This window comes from Colius striatus, chromosome 1 (assembly GCF_028858725.1).
Source record: "Colius striatus isolate bColStr4 chromosome 1, bColStr4.1.hap1, whole genome shotgun sequence".
Taxonomy (NCBI): Eukaryota; Metazoa; Chordata; class Aves; order Coliiformes; family Coliidae; genus Colius; species Colius striatus.
The window spans coordinates 148,272,229-148,290,276 of NC_084759.1; the positions used below are offsets into that span (position 1 = coordinate 148,272,229).

An 18,048-nucleotide genomic window follows, 5' to 3' on the forward strand; every position below is an offset into this window, starting at 1 on the left:
ATGATTTCTAGAGGTTCCTTCTAATATCATTCTGTAAAGATACGTGGCACAAACTCCATTTTCTGGATACGCATTCTTAGTGCCTTTCATAGGGACTTGGCTCTGCAGACCAATGACACATCACAGTGTATAGTGTCCTTGGATTGTACAAATGTTTTTTGAATTGGTGCTTGTACAAATATGACCATATTTATACACAGTGATAAATCTTTGTTAATGAGAATACAGCATAGTTGCTGGCTTACAGCATAGTTGCTGGCTTTTTCACTATCATCTGGAAAAGATAGTATCTGTGCATCCAAAATGTGTGTTTTGGATCAATGTCAATGTTACCTTTTTAGGAAAACAAAACATTTCAGGATGGAGGTGATTGTGTGTAAAATTAGGTGTACACAGAGCCAAGCAGTATACGTATACTGCCTGAAAGGTGTAGAGCTTGGGACTCCGTGGGAACATTGCACAAATGTGAAGGATTGAGGGAAGAAAAACTCTGAGAGAAAACAAGGTAGATTAGTCTATCGGTTGTTCTGATCCTGTCCCTGGGCCCAGGGTGGTAATACAACCTCACAACTGCAGCTGACTATAGCTCTGCATGGTGGAAATCTTCTCCTTCTCCTGACCTTTGGCACAAGACATATGGAGACTTTCCCTAGATTCCCAGAACTAAGGTCATTTTTATGCAGTAGTGAGAAAAAATGGATTAGTGTAATTAAGATATATAACATAAGCATTCATGCAGTACACAGGAAAATAATAGACTGAGGCTAGATGAAGACTGCCACTTCCACATCAGCTTCTAGTCAGTAGCCAGTGATTAGCGAGTGACAGCAAATCTTCATTTTATCTTCTGGAGGGCATTGCAGAGGATCCCCATCTCACCTGAAAGGAAATAATCAGAACAGTTAATTCCACGGTTGATTCCATTTCTAACACTGATATATATTTTTACTCTATATATCCACTCCTGAAGGTGAGAAAGGTGAGCAAAGAAGTACTGGATGGGACACATTTATGGGGGTCTTGCTGGAATAAGTTCAACAAAGTCAGCCCTTTGCTTTCCTCAGCGATATAAGGATGTTTCGTAAGATTAGGGGTTCTGACTCTCAACAGAATAGCTAATGTTAGAGGGAAAATGTATCAGCAAAAGGGCTAGAATGGCAAAAAGAAATGTGACTAAAGCCAAGCTTTTAATTTTCTTGTTTACTTAGAACAGCTAAAGCTATGCATCGAAATCCATCACCAGGCCTCCTGGTCTTTCCTAGTACCTCCACTGAAACCAGATATTTCAGATCAAACGAACTACAGTCAAGTGGAAATGCTATTTTAAAGCTTGGTTAGAATTAGGAAGCAATTTTAGTACAAGGAAGGAGAGGTATGCCGCTCTATCTTGATCAAGCTCAGAGCATAAAATGCAAACAGGTGAAATCTGCTTTGTGGTTTCTACTTCTGACCCAAGTTTTGAGGAATTCAAGGTAACAAATTTGTAGTTCCTTACTATTGATAGTGTCAGCTAAGTTCTTCAGCTGCTTTGCATTGTCCAAGACTTCAATCCTCTGGGTGTAGGGGTTGTATCGAACAGAGAAAGGACGAGGGATTGTCTGAGCAAATTTCCTGAGGCAAAAATACAAAAACACATATAAACTTGAAAAGCTCCTTTTTTCAGTAATTCACTCTTCTCTTCATATGTACACTAGTTGGTGAGGAGAATAAGAAAATCTGTGAGAGGAAATATCTGGGATTCCTGCCAAGCAATCTGAGACTTACAGCATTCTGTAACACACTTTAGTCTGCATTTGTCCTTACCACCTTTGTTTTTTTTCCAAACAGGAATAATTTTGCATGGCAACACTGCTCCCGGTATAGGCCAACTATGTAGTTGTTTTTATTCATCAAACTCAAAAACTTCATTTTCCTTTCAGTAATGCAAGATATAGGAATTCTGATCCAAACCTACAATTTCTAGGAAAATAAGATCAAGTACTTATGCCATCCAGGCATCTATGCCATCCAGGCATAGCAAGCAGGGTGTTAACTTCTGTCATGGTCGGTAGTGACTTCCAGGTCATTGAAAAGATAGGAGATAGTCAATGAAGTGAAGCAGCATTCTTTCTATCCCTTATTTGCAGCCTTCTCTGCTGCAAAATAGTTAATTCCATGGCAGAAACATTAAGATTTTGGTATCTTGGGAAAATATTAATCTGCATAACCACAGAACTGTGGAAAGGACCACTCTGAATGGGATGAGATGGTCAGAGCTATTGTTCCAGGACGAACCCCAGCAGGATACTGGCTTCTATATCTGCTTTGGATTACTGAAATTATTGCTGAAAAATGAAGGAAAGCACGTACTAGTTGATTGTGGAGCCCCACTCTACAGACTGGGACTCAGCATGGTAAATCCCATATGCCCAGAACAGTGGAATATGCTGGATGCCATCTCCACATTGCTCCTTCAGTTTAGTACTAATTATCAGCGAAAGACACTGTCTCAAATGGAAATCAGTGTGAGCAGGCCACAAGGTGTGGCAGTGGAAAAAAAATGTATGTTGGCTATAATGACAATTTTATACCATTCCGTGATTCTATGATCAGTCCAGTTTTTCTAAAGGGAGAGAGTCACATTAGAAAATAGTCTTCCTAAATCTCAGCTGAAGGTAAGATTCTAACTAGAAGATGAATGCATTAAGCTGAAATATTTTAAGTCAGTCTCAGAATAATTTTTCAGGGAAGTTTTCTATTACACGCCAACACACATGGTCGGGTGCAAGCCATGAAAACAGACACTGGACCTACCCACAGACCTCTGTTTCAATATAATCACTTTTCCAATTTTGTCACTGAAACAAATAAGAGCAAGTACACAATAGTTTGTACAGAGTAATTCAGCATCTTTCTCATGAAACTTATTGCTCAGTTAAAGTATGCAAAGATAGAAACTGCGTGCAGGATATTAATAGCACAAACCAGAAGACAAGACGTTGTTTCTCTGGTATTATACCAGAGAAAAGGGCAGAAGGAGATGCTGCAGGCTTATTATGACTTGAGGAAGAAACAGAGGAGGTAGCTAGGAAGGCCTTGGAGCTGGGGAGCCTAGGGTAGCAGAATACCTTGGATCTCAAGATGCGTTTATCCATGAATGGCAGACAGAAAGGAGACTGCAGGTCTGGGATAAGTCCCTGAATGGCATCTCCAACTGAAAAATTTGTTAAGTGTGAACCAAGGCTAACCCCTAGTGGCTTGGCTGACATCCAGATTTTTTAAAACAGAAATAGAAATATTGCTGTGAGGTAGAATCCAAACTAAACACCGAACACAGTCTGAGCCATTCCTGTTTCAAGAACCAGAATTGAATCCGGACCATTATTTCAAAATCTTGTTGAACTGCAACTGAATCTCCATTTGCACCACAAACGACTGAAAGATTTACTGTGTAACCCTGTAGTCTTGTAAACACACTGCTGGTAACAAGCTGGAGGCTCTATATTAAGCTAACCACATAGGCCTCCGGATTGGGGTTATTAGACTTGCTTGGAGTTTTGTTTAGCTGTTATAACAACCGTTTAATGATCATATAGCTATTACCTGATTTGTTTAGTTTTACTGAATTTTAAATAATTGTGTACTGTAATGCCTATCATTAATAATTTTTATATAGGCAGGAATAGGAAGTAGTTACACTGTATGCAGTGACCTAAGTCTGACCCTCAAGTAATGATGCAGCATAAAGGAGTATCAGCATGGGCTGATACCAAAGGCCTTAAAGGCAGAAGCATAAGATGATACCAATGATCCCCAGGCTATCAACAGCTTTCCACTGGTCAGTATTCAATGTAAAGAAAAACTTGGAAGCTGAGGGGGAAAAAAACCAAAGAAAAGCAGTTTTAGAGGAAACAAAAGGGACAAAGAAAAAATATTTAACATAAATTTTAAAGTCAGAAGTAACACAGATTTTCAGATCAATGTATAAAGAGAAAAATGTAAAGCATGTTAGAAAACACAAAAATGTCCCTGAGGAAATCTTGGGCTAAGGACAAAGAAAGGAAGCATCAACACTATTCATCTCTTCACAAGACAGGAAGAAATTCCATTCATTAACATCACTGTCCTGCTCCGAAGACCCCAAGATACTGATTACTTGATAACTTCATCCCCACCACCAGACTGAAAATGCTGACAAGTCATAAAAGAAAATGTAAGGGTGAGCATAACTTCAAAGGAAAAAAGGTAGATACTAGGAGATGTCTTGTACATGAACTTTAAACAACAGCATTGCTAAAGAAACTTCTTTTGCATTAATCATCTAGTTTTGACTAATGTGTTAATAGCATTGACTAATAAGAATTTTTTGTTGTATTTTGGTTACACAGATTAAACTCCTCATTACACTAGCCACAAATTCTTAACTTCACCATAAGGTATGCTCCCCTTATGGCCTCTAATAGGATTCTGAATGTAACAACAGGTTATTCTCTTTCAGCATTGCACAACTTTTTCTAATGCCTTTCAAAACCTTACTGTCAACTCAAGACCTGTTATGGTAATGAGATCCACTGTATTGGCAATGGACAAGAAATTGAGTCTTCTGTGGAATGACTGAATTGATTACCTTAGCTTTTCTTTTGCATCTTTAAAACTGTCGGCAACGTAGTAGATAGGCTGGAACTCAGTAACAGGGTACTTCTGCACAGCAGTCTTCTCCAGGACAAGAGGTTGAATCTCAGGCTTACTTGATAAACAATACTATGAGCAAAAATGACAGAAATTTACTTGAGTTCAAAAGTGCTTGAATTTGCTGTGAAATAAACATAGAGCTACTGAATGCCATGCATTCATTTCAGACAGGAAAGAGTTGATCCTGTGGAATACAAAGACACTGTCACTAAGAAGTATATATGAGTCCCATGTGTATGTATACACTGACACATTTATTAGAGCTCTTCAATGAAGTACAACATTTCATGCTACATCTACATACAAAGTATGAATCAAAATAAGGATCCTAAGATATTCAGAAAATAAATTTGAGAGGTTATAAACACATTTGAAATTCTGTTTCATAGAACACACCTGCAGCTCCCCAAATGAGGACAGCAACCCTGCACCATATGCCTTGAGAGAATCACCTTCCTTACATAGTCCAAACTCCACTGTAAACCAATAAACCTAGAAAGAAAATTAGACAGAAACATATGATTCCTTGATCCAAAAGAGTAGGTGCGCATCGATGGTTTGAATACATTTGGAGTTCCCATTTTTATTTAAAATGTTGCCACATGTTAAATATTAACTGTGTAAATACAACAAATGTCTCCACAGATTGAAATTCTTCTCCTGGAAGAGACACAGTGTGAGACTCAGTGTGTCTGCAAATCAGTTCAGTTCCCTGACAAACATACTTTTGTTTTACCATGCTTACAAACATAGTTTTGTTTTACCATGCTTACATTTGTCAGCAGAGCAGAGATAATGAAACTATAATAATAAAACTTCACTTTGTCTGGCCAACCTGGCTGAAGTTTGAACCTTAGTTGACAGAAGTTTATGTCCTGTTCCACATAGAGGGTGTCTAGCTGCATTAGCAAAAGAGAGAAAGGGCTGGTAGTGCAATATTGAAGGAAGGTGGTGTATGGCCTAGCTTGACTCCTTGGTCTGTCATTTTGAAGGGATGCTCTGGCTCAGAAGGACTATCTTATCTATCAGAAGCAGCAAAGTTGGTGCAATACTTTGCCCAGGTGAGTTGGTACAGGGGACACTAATCTCATTAGGCAAATCCTTGTTTTCATTTGAAGTTTACAACTCTGGATCTCAGTAGTCTCAGAGTAGGTGAGTCACACTGGCTTCAGAGGGCATTATCTGCCTGGCAGAGTGAGAGAGAAGAGATACTTGAAGATAGAATAGCTACTGAAGCTGCCTCCTGAAATTTCCTGTGGGGGTGTAGTAACATGTAATCTTGCCCAATGTGTTTGTGCTGGAGAAAAATCTTCTATGGGCTGTGTTTAATCACAACTGTCCCTTTGAATAATGGGTGCCAAAGCTATTTTGCTTTAATGCAACTGTTTCATTAGGGTGGGGTTTTCCAATCATGGACTTCACTCTGCTCCCATTCAACTCTATGGGAGTTCTATCAGTGACTTCAGTGGCAACACAGGGTGCTTTGGAAAACTGAGCTCTCAGTTATTAAATTACCGTAGCAAGTTTCTCGATGAAATCATCTGGAGCTCCCAGAGATGCCAGTCCAATTTCCTGTGACAATAAACCATTATTCTTCAAGCTGTTTATTACAAACATTCTTCCTGTCTCATCTTATGTAATTCTCACATTTTAAATGTTACCATTGCTTACTACCACACACAAATGTTTACAGAACATGTTCCTATCATGCAACATCAATTTCAAACCAGAAATGAACAAAGGGTCTTGTTCAAATGTCATTTACAAGGCATGATCCTTTGTGCCTCATACAAAGCCCATTGAGGTCAAACAAAATTTTCCTTTTGCTTTGATAGGCTTTTGATCAAGCCTACAGTGCACATCTGAAGGAGCAATATGGTCAAAAGGAGGTAAATCAATCACACCCACACATCTTACATATTACCCTTTGTTTTGATGAGCCTTGATTGCAGGAGTTCTCCTGAAGCCTTGAATGAGGGGTTTTTTTCAATGACAGAGTATGATTTGAAAGAACCTTGGGGACTAATGGAGATTTTACCAGAAGGCATGAAATAGCTGGATTCAGAAGACAGTCACATAAGACTGTGTATAACCAGGTTCCCCTCCTGGTTTGCTCCAGTGAGTACTGCACAGTGCAAAAAATCAGAGTGCTGCACACACATGCACCAAGAGCATAGGAGCAGCCATCACCATGTCAGATTCTAATAAACCAAGGTGCAGCAGGGATTATCTTGAAGGAATCCTTCCTGCCTTCCTTTTTTCCTCTTTTTTCATTTTTTCTGGTAAAATGTAGTCAAAAGTTAACTCTTTCACCGAGGTTTGGCTTTTTTTCCAGGCACATTAACACTACCAAAGAGAAATCTCTTCTCCAGCTGTCTCCCATGCCTGCAGCTGGGACAGTTCCTCACTTTACTCAGGCTCCTCTGTGGCTTCAACAGAAAACAACAAAAACAAAAAGTCTCCACTTTCCCTAACATTTGGACTGCATGGTGGGGCAATAATTCATCTGACTCATGAGCCATTTAACTTTGCACAGAAGAATCAACATTTATAAAGCAAAAAGGTTTTTAGATAATGAGTTTGCAAAGGGTTTGCCTGTAAAAAAACAAGACAGACATTTGGAATTTGAGTATATGAGTTCACCTAAATTTGTGACAAGATTTCAAACAATAAATCAATCTGCCTCAGTCACTCTTAAATAGTATGCTTAAAGGTGAATCCACCTCACCCCTCAGAATTCTTGGATCATCCTCTGATTTACCTAGTCTCTGGTGTGTTCAATTACAGAAATAGGATAACCACTCAGCAACTTACCTGGGAAAACTGAGCAAAACTGGGGTCAGCAAAAAGAGGCACATGTCCTAGCAGCTCATGGCAGATATCACTGCAGGAAAACATGACATCTGAATAACTTTAATTTAGGAAAAGTCAAGCAATGCTGAATTAATGCCCTAGAGTCAGCACATAGTCAACAGTGTAGTGTATTTGCTCCTACAGCAAATAATGCACAAGATTCATAGGAAAACCTTTTGTTATAAAATTATTCTTGTGACAGAAATGCTTGCACACTCCAGGGGTTTCAGTGCTTTACTATCATACATCCCTCCGAAGAAAGATAATACATTATTTGTGTTTCCTCAAGGAATAAAACCTTCTGTTTAACTACCTGCCCAGCTTGGAAATCCCAGAAAGAAATCACCCTACTAAAGAGAATATGGACTTTTCAGTCTTGAGGATAAGAAACCTCTCTAGATGAAGCTTGGACTACTAAGGCAATTCACTGTGGGGCCAACATGTACCTCAAGAGCTCACTTCTAGACTCTATCCAGGGCCAATGCTCCCACTGGGAGGTGGAAGGTTGCCCTTCCTCAGGTAGGACTATTTTCACCACAAGTTGAAGCTGGCACCTGGACAGACATGTTCAGGGAAGAACTCACCTAGCAACTGCTAGATTTTCAAAGACAGAGAAGTGATTTGGTGAAATTGGAACAGGAGAGGGATAAGATGTTCCCAGGAGACCCAGATCCATCAAAGACATTTCAGCCTGGCTTTGTGCAGGTTTAGAATGGAGTGAGCAGAAGCTGGGAGGAAAAACAGAAGAATGAGGGGAAAAGGAGGTTGTGGGAAGAGGTAGGAATCAAAGAAATGGTGAAGGAAGGAAGAATTGCAAAAATATGAAGCAGAGGAAGAAAATTGTTTTGAAAATAGCAAGTGGAAAAAGAAAATGGACAGGGACAGAGAAAAACATTACAGCATAACACTGAAAAATAGAAGCGCTCAACAATCTGGGTTTCCTCTATCTTGCTGCCAGAAGCTTGCTTGCAACTTGTTGAGTAATTCCTGCACTAGATTTCACACCACCATTTGGGTGCTAATGGCTAAGTTAAATGCCTTTGTCCACTCCTCGCTCTCATTCCAGCCACCACACAAGCATGCCTCTAGTAGCAAAGCTGTCTCATCCATCCTATAAGAACCCACAGAAGAGGATGCGGCTTGTTAAAAAGACTAGAAATCTTCTGAAAATGTTTTCAGAAGAAACCAGTCACTTGGCTGCTCTCCATTAGCTCTGTTCCCAGAAGTCCTCCACAGTCCCACATGGTTATTATCAGTTCAGCTGACCCTGCTGTTAGTCTGCTGCAACTTTACACACTTTCTATGCCAAAGTACTTACGGCTCTGGTGTGTACATGGGTTTGGACGCATGGCGAATGTACTGCGTAGAGTGGAACACTCGGAACGCCAGCCCAGCCAAGAAGTCCCGAGAGGAGAGCAAGCCTGCAACAGGACGCAGGCGAAACCCAGTGCAGGCTGAAGGGACAAAAACATTGTATCTTAAAAACAGCTAGTGTGTTTGATTTATCCTGATTTGGACTCTGCACAGTGGAAAGAGTTTGTTGCTTTCCTTGCTCTCTTTATGTTAAGCAGTGTTTAATTGTGAAAGAGCAAGGAAATGTCTACTTACCTATACCACCATCCCAGTATATGAGCATCTGTACCATTGTACTTCTGGAATTTTGAGGGAGGGACCTGGGACAGGCTAAATGATGTGCCCAAGCACCATAGGGAGCCTGTGATAAAGCAGGGACTGCTTTTCAATCTCTGGGAGCACCAGCCCCACTGATAATAGGCCTTTTATTTTATTAGGTTCTTTTATATGTTTCAAACTTACTCTGCAAGAATTTTGAAACATCTTCAAGCTGGGGAACGTTGTCCTCCCGGTAGCCACAGTACTTTTCCAGAAGTGGGAACACGTGGTTGTGTTCATAACAAGCATGAGTTGGATAAAGACTCTTCAGCTCCCTGAAGACAGTGCCCCATGTTTTCTTTTCTTCTTCTGTGTAGATGACTCGAGGAATAGGTTGGCCACTGGAAAGAAAATGGATACCTTCTGTGTGAACTATAGGACCAACAGAGAAAATGTTCTATGCCATCATCGTCATACTCAGGAGTTTTACATAGGCTGGCCAGGAGCTGCCCATGCAGGTGAGGAGAAATGAAGGTGCAAAAGGAGCCTCACTTGCCCCTAGGCACAGACTGGGAAGGACTCTACTGCCTTCAGCTGAGATACTGGCCTTTAGACAGCTTCTTACATTATTGTGGTAAAAAGAAATTTGTGCTTATTTGTCTTATCAAAATGTTTTTCTGAAAATATTTGTTGTCTGTTGGTTTCAATTTATTTGCATTTCTAGATATGGAGCAGCTGTTGTATTTCTGGCTCTAATACATTAATTATTTTGGTTACAACAGGGAAATCATCAGCTCCAGAAAACTCTGGTTTCTTGGAGGGGCGGACAAATTCTGATCTGTGTGCTGTGCCATAACAGATGCAGACTCCAGCCAGTTTGACCTTTTTATAATTGCAATGAGTAATTTTGAACCAAATCCCACCCTCAGGCCTCCATGTGCTTAGCTTATGTTGAAGCTAGAAGGAATTAGACAATCACAAGCAATGTAGTTTGGCCTCCTGTGAACAGTCTATTCCTTAGCAATAATGATAAGGCCATAGGTGAATCAAGTAGCTTTGAAAAATCAAAGGGTTTTAAGTAACTTAATAGGGTTAACATCACTGCTGTAACAATGCTGCAGCTTTCCAAACCCCAGAGACCCATTGTTAAACTCTTGATGACACCCCACCATCTCCTACTCCCTCATTTTTTCCTTGAGCCTCAGGGCAGCTCCTCTGGAGCATCATCTTTTTCGGTTTGTCTACATCAGCCCTCCTTGATCTTCAGAGCTTTAAACATCACGTTGAATTATGAGGATTTCTGGGGGACTGTTGTTCCTATGGCACTCCTAACTAATCCTTAACCACCTTCCAGGGATATAGGGGGAAGATATAGCTTAAAAACCTTTCAAATTTCAATCAAAAAACGTCAGCAATCAATGGGGCCAAAATCAAAGGAAAGCAGAGGGAAGAGGTAAGCTAAAAGCAGAGAAAAGAGAGGTCAGGGAAAATAAGCATTCAACAAAAACAATGGGTAAATGTGTCAAGAGAGAAGGCAAAGAGGCAAACAGCAGGAGCAGAGAGGATAAAATAGGTGCAAAAGAAGGGACACAATAGGATGAAATTGATGGCAAGAAGAGTACAAAACAGACAACCCCAGACCCACTTCACCTTTGTAGCTGGGTAGCAACTTCACAAGCTAAGCACATTTGCCTTTTCAAATACTTCCCGTGAAGCCTGATAACTTTGGTTGTCCCTCCTCTCCTGCCTGGTTCTCTGCATCTGTGTTCCCCCATGCTGGAGACAATCCCTTTACCTCTCCTCCCCACTTGTAGACCCTGAAAGGCATGTTCACCAGGTGTAGCATACAGGAAAAGACATCATAGACCCATCTAGGCTCCCCTGAATCAACATTCAAATTCACAAAAAGCACTATCCTTCTTTCCACAAGCCCCAGAAGCCCAGGGCTTTCACACGCAATTACTACTCTGTTATTGAAAGACCTAATTGGAAAGTCCAAGAATTTAATGTAAAAGCTGCTTTTGTGATATAGATACTGGTCAGTGTATGCTCCGTTTCCAGTATGTCTGAGGGTCTAGATAACCCACTAAATATTAATTAGTTACATCTTGGAATATAATGGTTTCATCTTCCTAAGATGGTTTCAGTTTGAATGTCGGAGGGAGAAAGTGGTTGAGATCTTTTTTTTTCATGTATTTCTAATTAGAATTTGGTGAAAGCCTGCAAAATAGAGATCAGAATTTGCTAACCATTATGCAGAAAAGGTAAATCTTCTGTGGGATACCTATAAATGGGCATTAGATCCATCCACATCTGACCACAAACTCTTATCCAAATTTTCTAGCTGTAAACCAGGCTCCTGACTTTTTTCACCTGACTTTTTTCACTTTCTATCAATCATTACAATTTCATCTCTGATTTTGTGATTAGGCTGTTAGCTCTTTGGCTCAGAGACTATATTTTCATTGCAGCCTTGTGCAAAGTGGAGCTCTAAATGTACAACATATGTTACTTTATCCTTTGCAATCACAGTTTTTGCCAGTCTCAGCAAGGCTCAGGCCCAGTAGTACTGATACAAGTGTTTGAGTGGTTCTGGGAACAGAATTTTATTTCCTCCAGGTCTGATCACTGAAAGCAATCAAGCAAGCCTGTTCTAACTGGATTTATCATCTCCATTTATTTTTCTTGGGAAATGAGAGCTGAAATTGCTGATTGCAGCTGGGTCAGACATGATAAAAGTAGAGTATCAGGCACTGTATTAGCATCAGAACCATAAGTTATTCATTATCTTAATAGTGTATGCAGCTCCTGCTTTAATGTAAATGATTGGCACTCCTCCCCCAGCCCTAGTTTAATAGGGAGGATACCAGAAGCAGCTTTATTCAATGTTCAGGTCTTTGTAGTAGCAATGGAGTCTGCAGCTCAATTAGACAACAAAGCTGGGGAAGAGGGGTGTTGTGTGGAAAGAAAGGAGGCGATGGTGACGTTCTCTTCTGAACGTGTGCCTGGAACAATTTACTTTTGTTCTACTGTGATTTGGGGATAAATGCATGAACAGAAAGATTTAAACAAATGGCAGAGAAAAGCCAACAGCAGGAGGATGCTTGTGGAAAAATAGGGATTGCCAGCAGGGTGAGAGCCCTGCTGCCCACACACTCACTGTCTGTAGTTGTAGGCGATATCCGCAAACTCCTTCCTTCGAGCCCGGTACACAGGATCTTTGAACCCCTAAAGAGAAACAATGATGGTCAGTCCCTATGCAAATGCAGATGTGGAACAGCCTTCCTCCTCTTGGGCATGGCTGGTGCAGTCCAAGTGCAGGAAGGTGAGTGGGGAAGCTGCCTCCATCCTGCCCAGCTCTGCTCACACAGAGCACTGTCCCTTCCAAGTCTGAGAGGTCACCAAAGCAGCCACTCCCAGCACCTCTCACTTCCCAAGTACTTTCATTTTCTCATTTCCACTTGCTACGAAAAGCGAAATAGGCATCTTTGTGGCATCAACAATGTTCTCCTGCAAGAGCAATATGCTAAATTAACAGCACACAGATAACCATGTCCTTCTGGTTTCTCATGAATCTTGTTGCAATTTTTGGCACAGCTCACTTGATCTAGAGGAGCAGAGATAAAACCCATCAGAAACACACTCAGACTTTTTAGGTGGATTTTCAGCATGAGCTAAGCTTAAAGGTGTTCATTTTCAAACAGTTGGAAGAACAGCAGTCACTTAGCAAGCCAAAAAGCCCTATTTGCACTACAAATTCAACCCTTTGAAGGGATTTAATTACCACAGAGACTGCCTAATAGACCTTGTGGTTGGGATCTTGACCTTTGTAGCTAATTACCAATAAAACCAAGGATGAGAAATATAATCTCTAAATCTTCATCTAGGATAACCATTTTCTTGTCCCAGTGTGTCTGCTACTTAGACCAAAAGTTCTGCAGGGCTAGGAGTTCCTTCAGCACCTCAAGTGGAGAAACATCCTTCCAAGCTAGCACACACTTCTGCAGGGCAAATAGCAACAACTCACTGGGCACTGCAGCAGTTCAAGAATGCATCTCTTAGTGGTGCATGTTGCGACTGGATTGAGGGGCCATGAAACACAACCAGGTAGCAGAGGCAGCTAAAGTAGAGTGGAGATCTAGGAGTGTGTGTCACAAAGAGGCAGATAGTAGGGTAAAAAAATGCGCTTTCCAAGATTAACATGGCACAGAGGTATTTGTGATTAAATCCTGTATCACTCAACTACTAAAAACACGGGCACCTTTAATTTCTCTTTTTCTGCACTCTATGTATCTCACACCTATTTACCCCAGCAGCTGGGTTTCCTCTTAAAGCTCATTAACTAATTCTAGGAACTGGAGCAGAGAACTTCATTCCTTTTTATATCTTCTTTTTGTTTGTTTGTTTCTTTTTTCAAACAGCACCTTGGTCTATTCCCACATGACACACAAGGGGGCCATTGACTCAGTGTATCTCCTTTCATTCTGCCTTTCATACGACCACACTGAACATCATGAATCATTGTACATGATACACAACACATCTCGAATTAAGCAATAGGTAGTGAATGACTAATCACCCCATCTCAATTAAACTAATAGCAGCAATTTTTGTTGCGCTGCATGTAATTTATTTATAATCACCCTATCTCAATTAAACTAATAGCAGCAATTTCTGTTGCACTGCATGGAACTCAGTGTGTTTTGACAAATGAAAATAAGTTGTTGTTTGCTTGGAGAGAGAACAGAGGTAGAAAGTATTCCTGTGAACTGGAGGAGCTGAAAAAAAAACTGAATAATTTTTTTGTCACCTAAGCCAAAGAACAAAATTTTCTGACTGACTCTACCATTTAAGACAAACTTTCTGAAACAAGGGCCTTTTCTTTTGTTGTGTCTCATCATATAAAAATTGCAAACAGATTTAACAAGTACATAGCAAGGCACTAAGCTCAATCATGCGTATGTAATCGAGGAAGAAAAAAAGTCTTCCTATCTCTGGGCTATGATACATTGCTTCTGAAGATTTGTTGCTAATCAGTCACAAAACGAGCTTGAAGTCTTCACATCAGAGCCACCTAGGAAAGCTAGAGGTGTCCTTGTGGTGGTCCTGTGCTCTGATGACTGCTATGACTTTTAAGGCCTCCTAGTATTTGTTGAAACTAAAGCAACTTGATTTACTTCATAACTGAGGATTGGGCTGACAGTAACCCTAGAAGTAGAGCACTCTTCTTGTCCTATGCCACATGAGACTTAGTCTACTAGATCTGTCTTAAAGCAGAGCTAATGTAAATGAGAGCAGCATTTGACCCACTAGCTAGAAACATGTTAAAAAGATACAGCTCTGTTTCTTACAGGATGATCAGCATCCAGTTCTGCTCCATAGCTTAGGATTTGATTGGCAAACCTGTCCAGCTCCTGGATACTTCTTGGGAACCACGGCACTGCAAAACAGAAAAGAAATACATACTGATATGCTTCTTCATTACTTGCTTTGAGGCTTTCTTCTGGTCTTTCCATCCATATCATAAATTCAAAGAAACATACACAAGGAGCTAATTTCTTTGGACAGCAATGGCCTCTCCCTGTAGTAGGAGGCAAGAACAAACCCTGCAAGCTGTCTTAAATTTGGGGCTGTTTTGCACTGTTGGAAGAACACAGAGCATCAGGAATGTCTAGCCCTTAGCTCAGAGCTGACTTGTTAATATTTATTATTTTCTGTTTAGGTCTCTAGGCTTACCAGAATGTACCAATTTTTGTATTCTTCCTTTCACAGTATCTAGAATCAGCCATGTCAAAGGAGCAGCAAGAAACCCCAGGACAAGAAAGAGACAGTATTATTCGACCCTCTGGAAATGTCTTTCTAAGACCTACTTAGTGTCCTCACTTAAACCAGGGTGCTGAAATAAAATGATAAATGGCACTCTAATACCTCGGACTAGCACTGTATTACTATAGTCATTATACTATAATGCATTAATTTAATTCACATTCTGGGCCTGGTTCTCCATTGCCTCATTGTTCACACGCTATACACACTGACTACGGCACAGCCAGAGTATGAAAAGAAACCACACTGACTACACAGCATGTAATGTCTATGTGGCCCTCTCTTTACTGAAGGACATAAGGTGGAGGACAAGGAAGAATAACATGGTTTTCCAGATGCTGTGTGTTCGGAAAGTGGAAAGCAGAAGGCAAATGTCTTCATGGAAATTGCACTACCAGGAAAATGTCTCTTACTTTCTTTTGGTTTAAACTTTATTTTATTCAATGTTAATTAGTTACTTTATCAAAATGTCATTTGGTGTTACCTTCTCCAAGATATCATAGCTCCCTGCCAGATCCTCCATCTACCATCCGTCTTCCTGGCTGAGGCTTTACTGGTGTATTTCAGGCACAGAAACTGTGGTCTATCTGTGAGCACTCTCATCAGCTCTCTCTGCGTCACTTCCAGTTCTACCATACTTTTTCTACGTAAAAGGCACAAAACGCCTACCTAAGGATGTACGTCATGTTTGGGCCATGCAATCATGTCCCATATGCTCCCCACACTGAGTACAAGTCAGCAACACAGGCTTCAAGGCTGATATCACCCAAAGGTCAGCTGGTCCCAGCCCAGGGGCTCTCATCAGTCTATCTATAAAATGTTACCAGTTCATTTAGTTACTGTCTTGCACAAATGGGCATCTCTTGCTCAATCAAGTGCTTCAAAGACAGCTTATTCTCCTGCACGGCTGTCTGCTCAGCTGGGAGCACTGCTACTCAGCTCTACCTCCTTGTCTGATTTTGGATTTTGTGCCAAGTGAACCTGATCCCCAGCTGGCAGCTGCAGCCCAAGCTCCCTGCAGTGCCTTGCTGATGGGGCTCATCCCAGACCTGATGGACTACTGACAAGATAAGAGGATCATCACTCTGTCTCCAGAACTGTTCAGCTTTGCTTTCTGCTGAACTGTTCAGTTTTGCTTTCTGCTGAGCCTAACAACATAGAGAGCACTTGTGGTACTGGGTTTCTGCAAGGCATCTGCACAGAGCAGCAATGGCAAATTCACCAGGCACATTTTGAACGGCCACAGCTTGGCCTCACACAGAGCACTCGCACCCCTTGACCTGCTCTCTCACCAGCAATCCAGCTCCATCCAATACTCCTGTGCTGGGAGCCCTGAGGTTTGTTTCAGGCAGGCTGGGAAGAGGTGGTGGCTGCCAGCTGGGGGAGGTCCCGGGATGCCTGTGCTCCCAAGCCTGCAGAGACCCGACTCAGCAGTGCTCACGCCTCTACCTCCCTTTCTCCCATCCGGCAGAAGTGAGTTTCGGATCCCCTCTTTCACAGCTGCATATCCTTTTGCTTTGGCCTGAAAAATCCCCCAGACCTGAACAAGTCACTAGATGGCAGCAGCAGTCCCAGGAAGATATTCCCCAAATGGCTTTGTTTGCTGGATGTACAGCTGGCTTACTAGTTTCTCCAAAAACACCCTCACCTTCCTGTTAGCAACCTTCCTGAACCTCCAATACATTGAATTAAACTAGTCAGAGGAGGTGAGTAGAAAAAGGTGTGTTTGAGTGCAAGAGAAGAGGGAATTGTTTCATGTTTCCAACTCAGCTTGAGGTGAAGCACACTGATAAATGTTCTGGGATTAGGCACTAGGAAAAAAGTTGACTACCAGTCCCATAGCCAAGGATTCATCAGTATTAAGAGTGAGTAACCACTATTCTCAGGGTCACACCATGACCTGAGGGTCTGGGCTGTGCAGGTAAATTGGTGGGGGCTGATGTCTGCAGTGGATTTCAGCAGATGTCTGTAGGATTTTGCTGTCCTGAATCAGAAAGGTCCAGGTAGATGGGATCTGAATTATTGACACTTCAAGAAGATATATAAAAATGCATATATCCTAGTGACTTACTTTCATTGCATACATTTTATTCTCGAGAACATCAAAGTCCTTGATGCAGAGCTCATGATAAACTCTGGAACAGACTGACTCCTGTGCTGATGTAGTGTCAGTCCTGGGCATGAAGATTGGTGGCTTGGTTTTCTGATTCCCAGGAGCAGCAACTTATCTTCTAGGCACACAGACCCTATAGAGACCTGACCTATTTTCAACAGTTCTCTGCCCTCCTCTCAGGTCCCCCAGACAGTTAGGTCCTAGAAAGTCCTGAGCCTTACCAGCTCTCTTGTGGAAACAAGAATCAAAGGTCCTGAGCACAGCCCCAGGGTAGACATTGTACCAAGTGCATTCAGTCCTCGCATCAGGGACCAGGGTGCAAAAGGGCTATTGAGTCTTCTGCCTAGCTGTGGTGTGCCAGGAAGCTGTGCCTCAGCACTCCCAGCAACTATTTAAAAAATCAAATCTAATTACCCCCTGGCTGAATCTGTCCCATATTTTGTTCACAACACCCTCCTCCAGCCCGTTTGCCAGACTTGCTGTCTGTCTGCACCGCTGTTAATGAGTTGCCAGGGCAAGCTGTGGCAACACTGGGCCTCTGTGAAGGTCTGAGGAGCAAACGTGGACTGATCAGTAATAAATATTGATTTGTCTTTAAGTGAAACAGCAGCGTTTATGGGTTCGTGCTGGACACCCAAGTGGTGACCAAATTACTGTGGGGTCAAATGCTTAGCAGAATGCTAATAAGCTATTTATACAAGAGGCAGCAAAGCAGGGCCAGAGAGGACTTCTGCAGAACTCCTCTGTTCAGATCATTGTAAGGAGGGTCAAAGACAGGTCTACGCAATTTATAGCAGCTCAAGGCCCAGGTTTAGCCCTTTTTTAAACAGTTCCAAATGCTTTGGCCAGCCTCAGGGTTTAGCAAACAAGGCCTCTACAGAACCTCAGCTCCCAGCCTGTCTCAGAAATGCAATAAATTGTCTGCATTTCCCTAATGCTGCAACAGAACAATATTTAATTATTTTTATCCACAG

The 18,048-nt window shown here is 41.5% G+C and overlaps 1 protein-coding gene across 1 annotated transcript in view; it reads right to left on the minus strand.

Annotated features, from left to right (window-relative positions):
- Nucleotides 1-835: 835 nt before the first annotated feature.
- PAH (phenylalanine hydroxylase) overlaps nt 836-18,048 on the minus strand; it is a 37,227-nt gene continuing 20,014 nt past the window's right edge. The window contains exons 4-13 of the mRNA XM_010196172.2: nt 14,487-14,575; nt 12,296-12,363; nt 9,340-9,536; nt 8,843-8,978; nt 7,486-7,555; nt 6,187-6,243; nt 5,068-5,163; nt 4,607-4,740; nt 1,496-1,611; nt 836-879 (exon numbers count right to left, since the gene is read on the minus strand). Coding sequence (XP_010194474.1) covers nt 836-879; nt 1,496-1,611; nt 4,607-4,740; nt 5,068-5,163; nt 6,187-6,243; nt 7,486-7,555; nt 8,843-8,978; nt 9,340-9,536; nt 12,296-12,363; nt 14,487-14,575 — 1,007 coding nt within the window. The remainder of the gene's footprint in view (nt 880-1,495; nt 1,612-4,606; nt 4,741-5,067; nt 5,164-6,186; nt 6,244-7,485; nt 7,556-8,842; nt 8,979-9,339; nt 9,537-12,295; nt 12,364-14,486; nt 14,576-18,048) is intronic.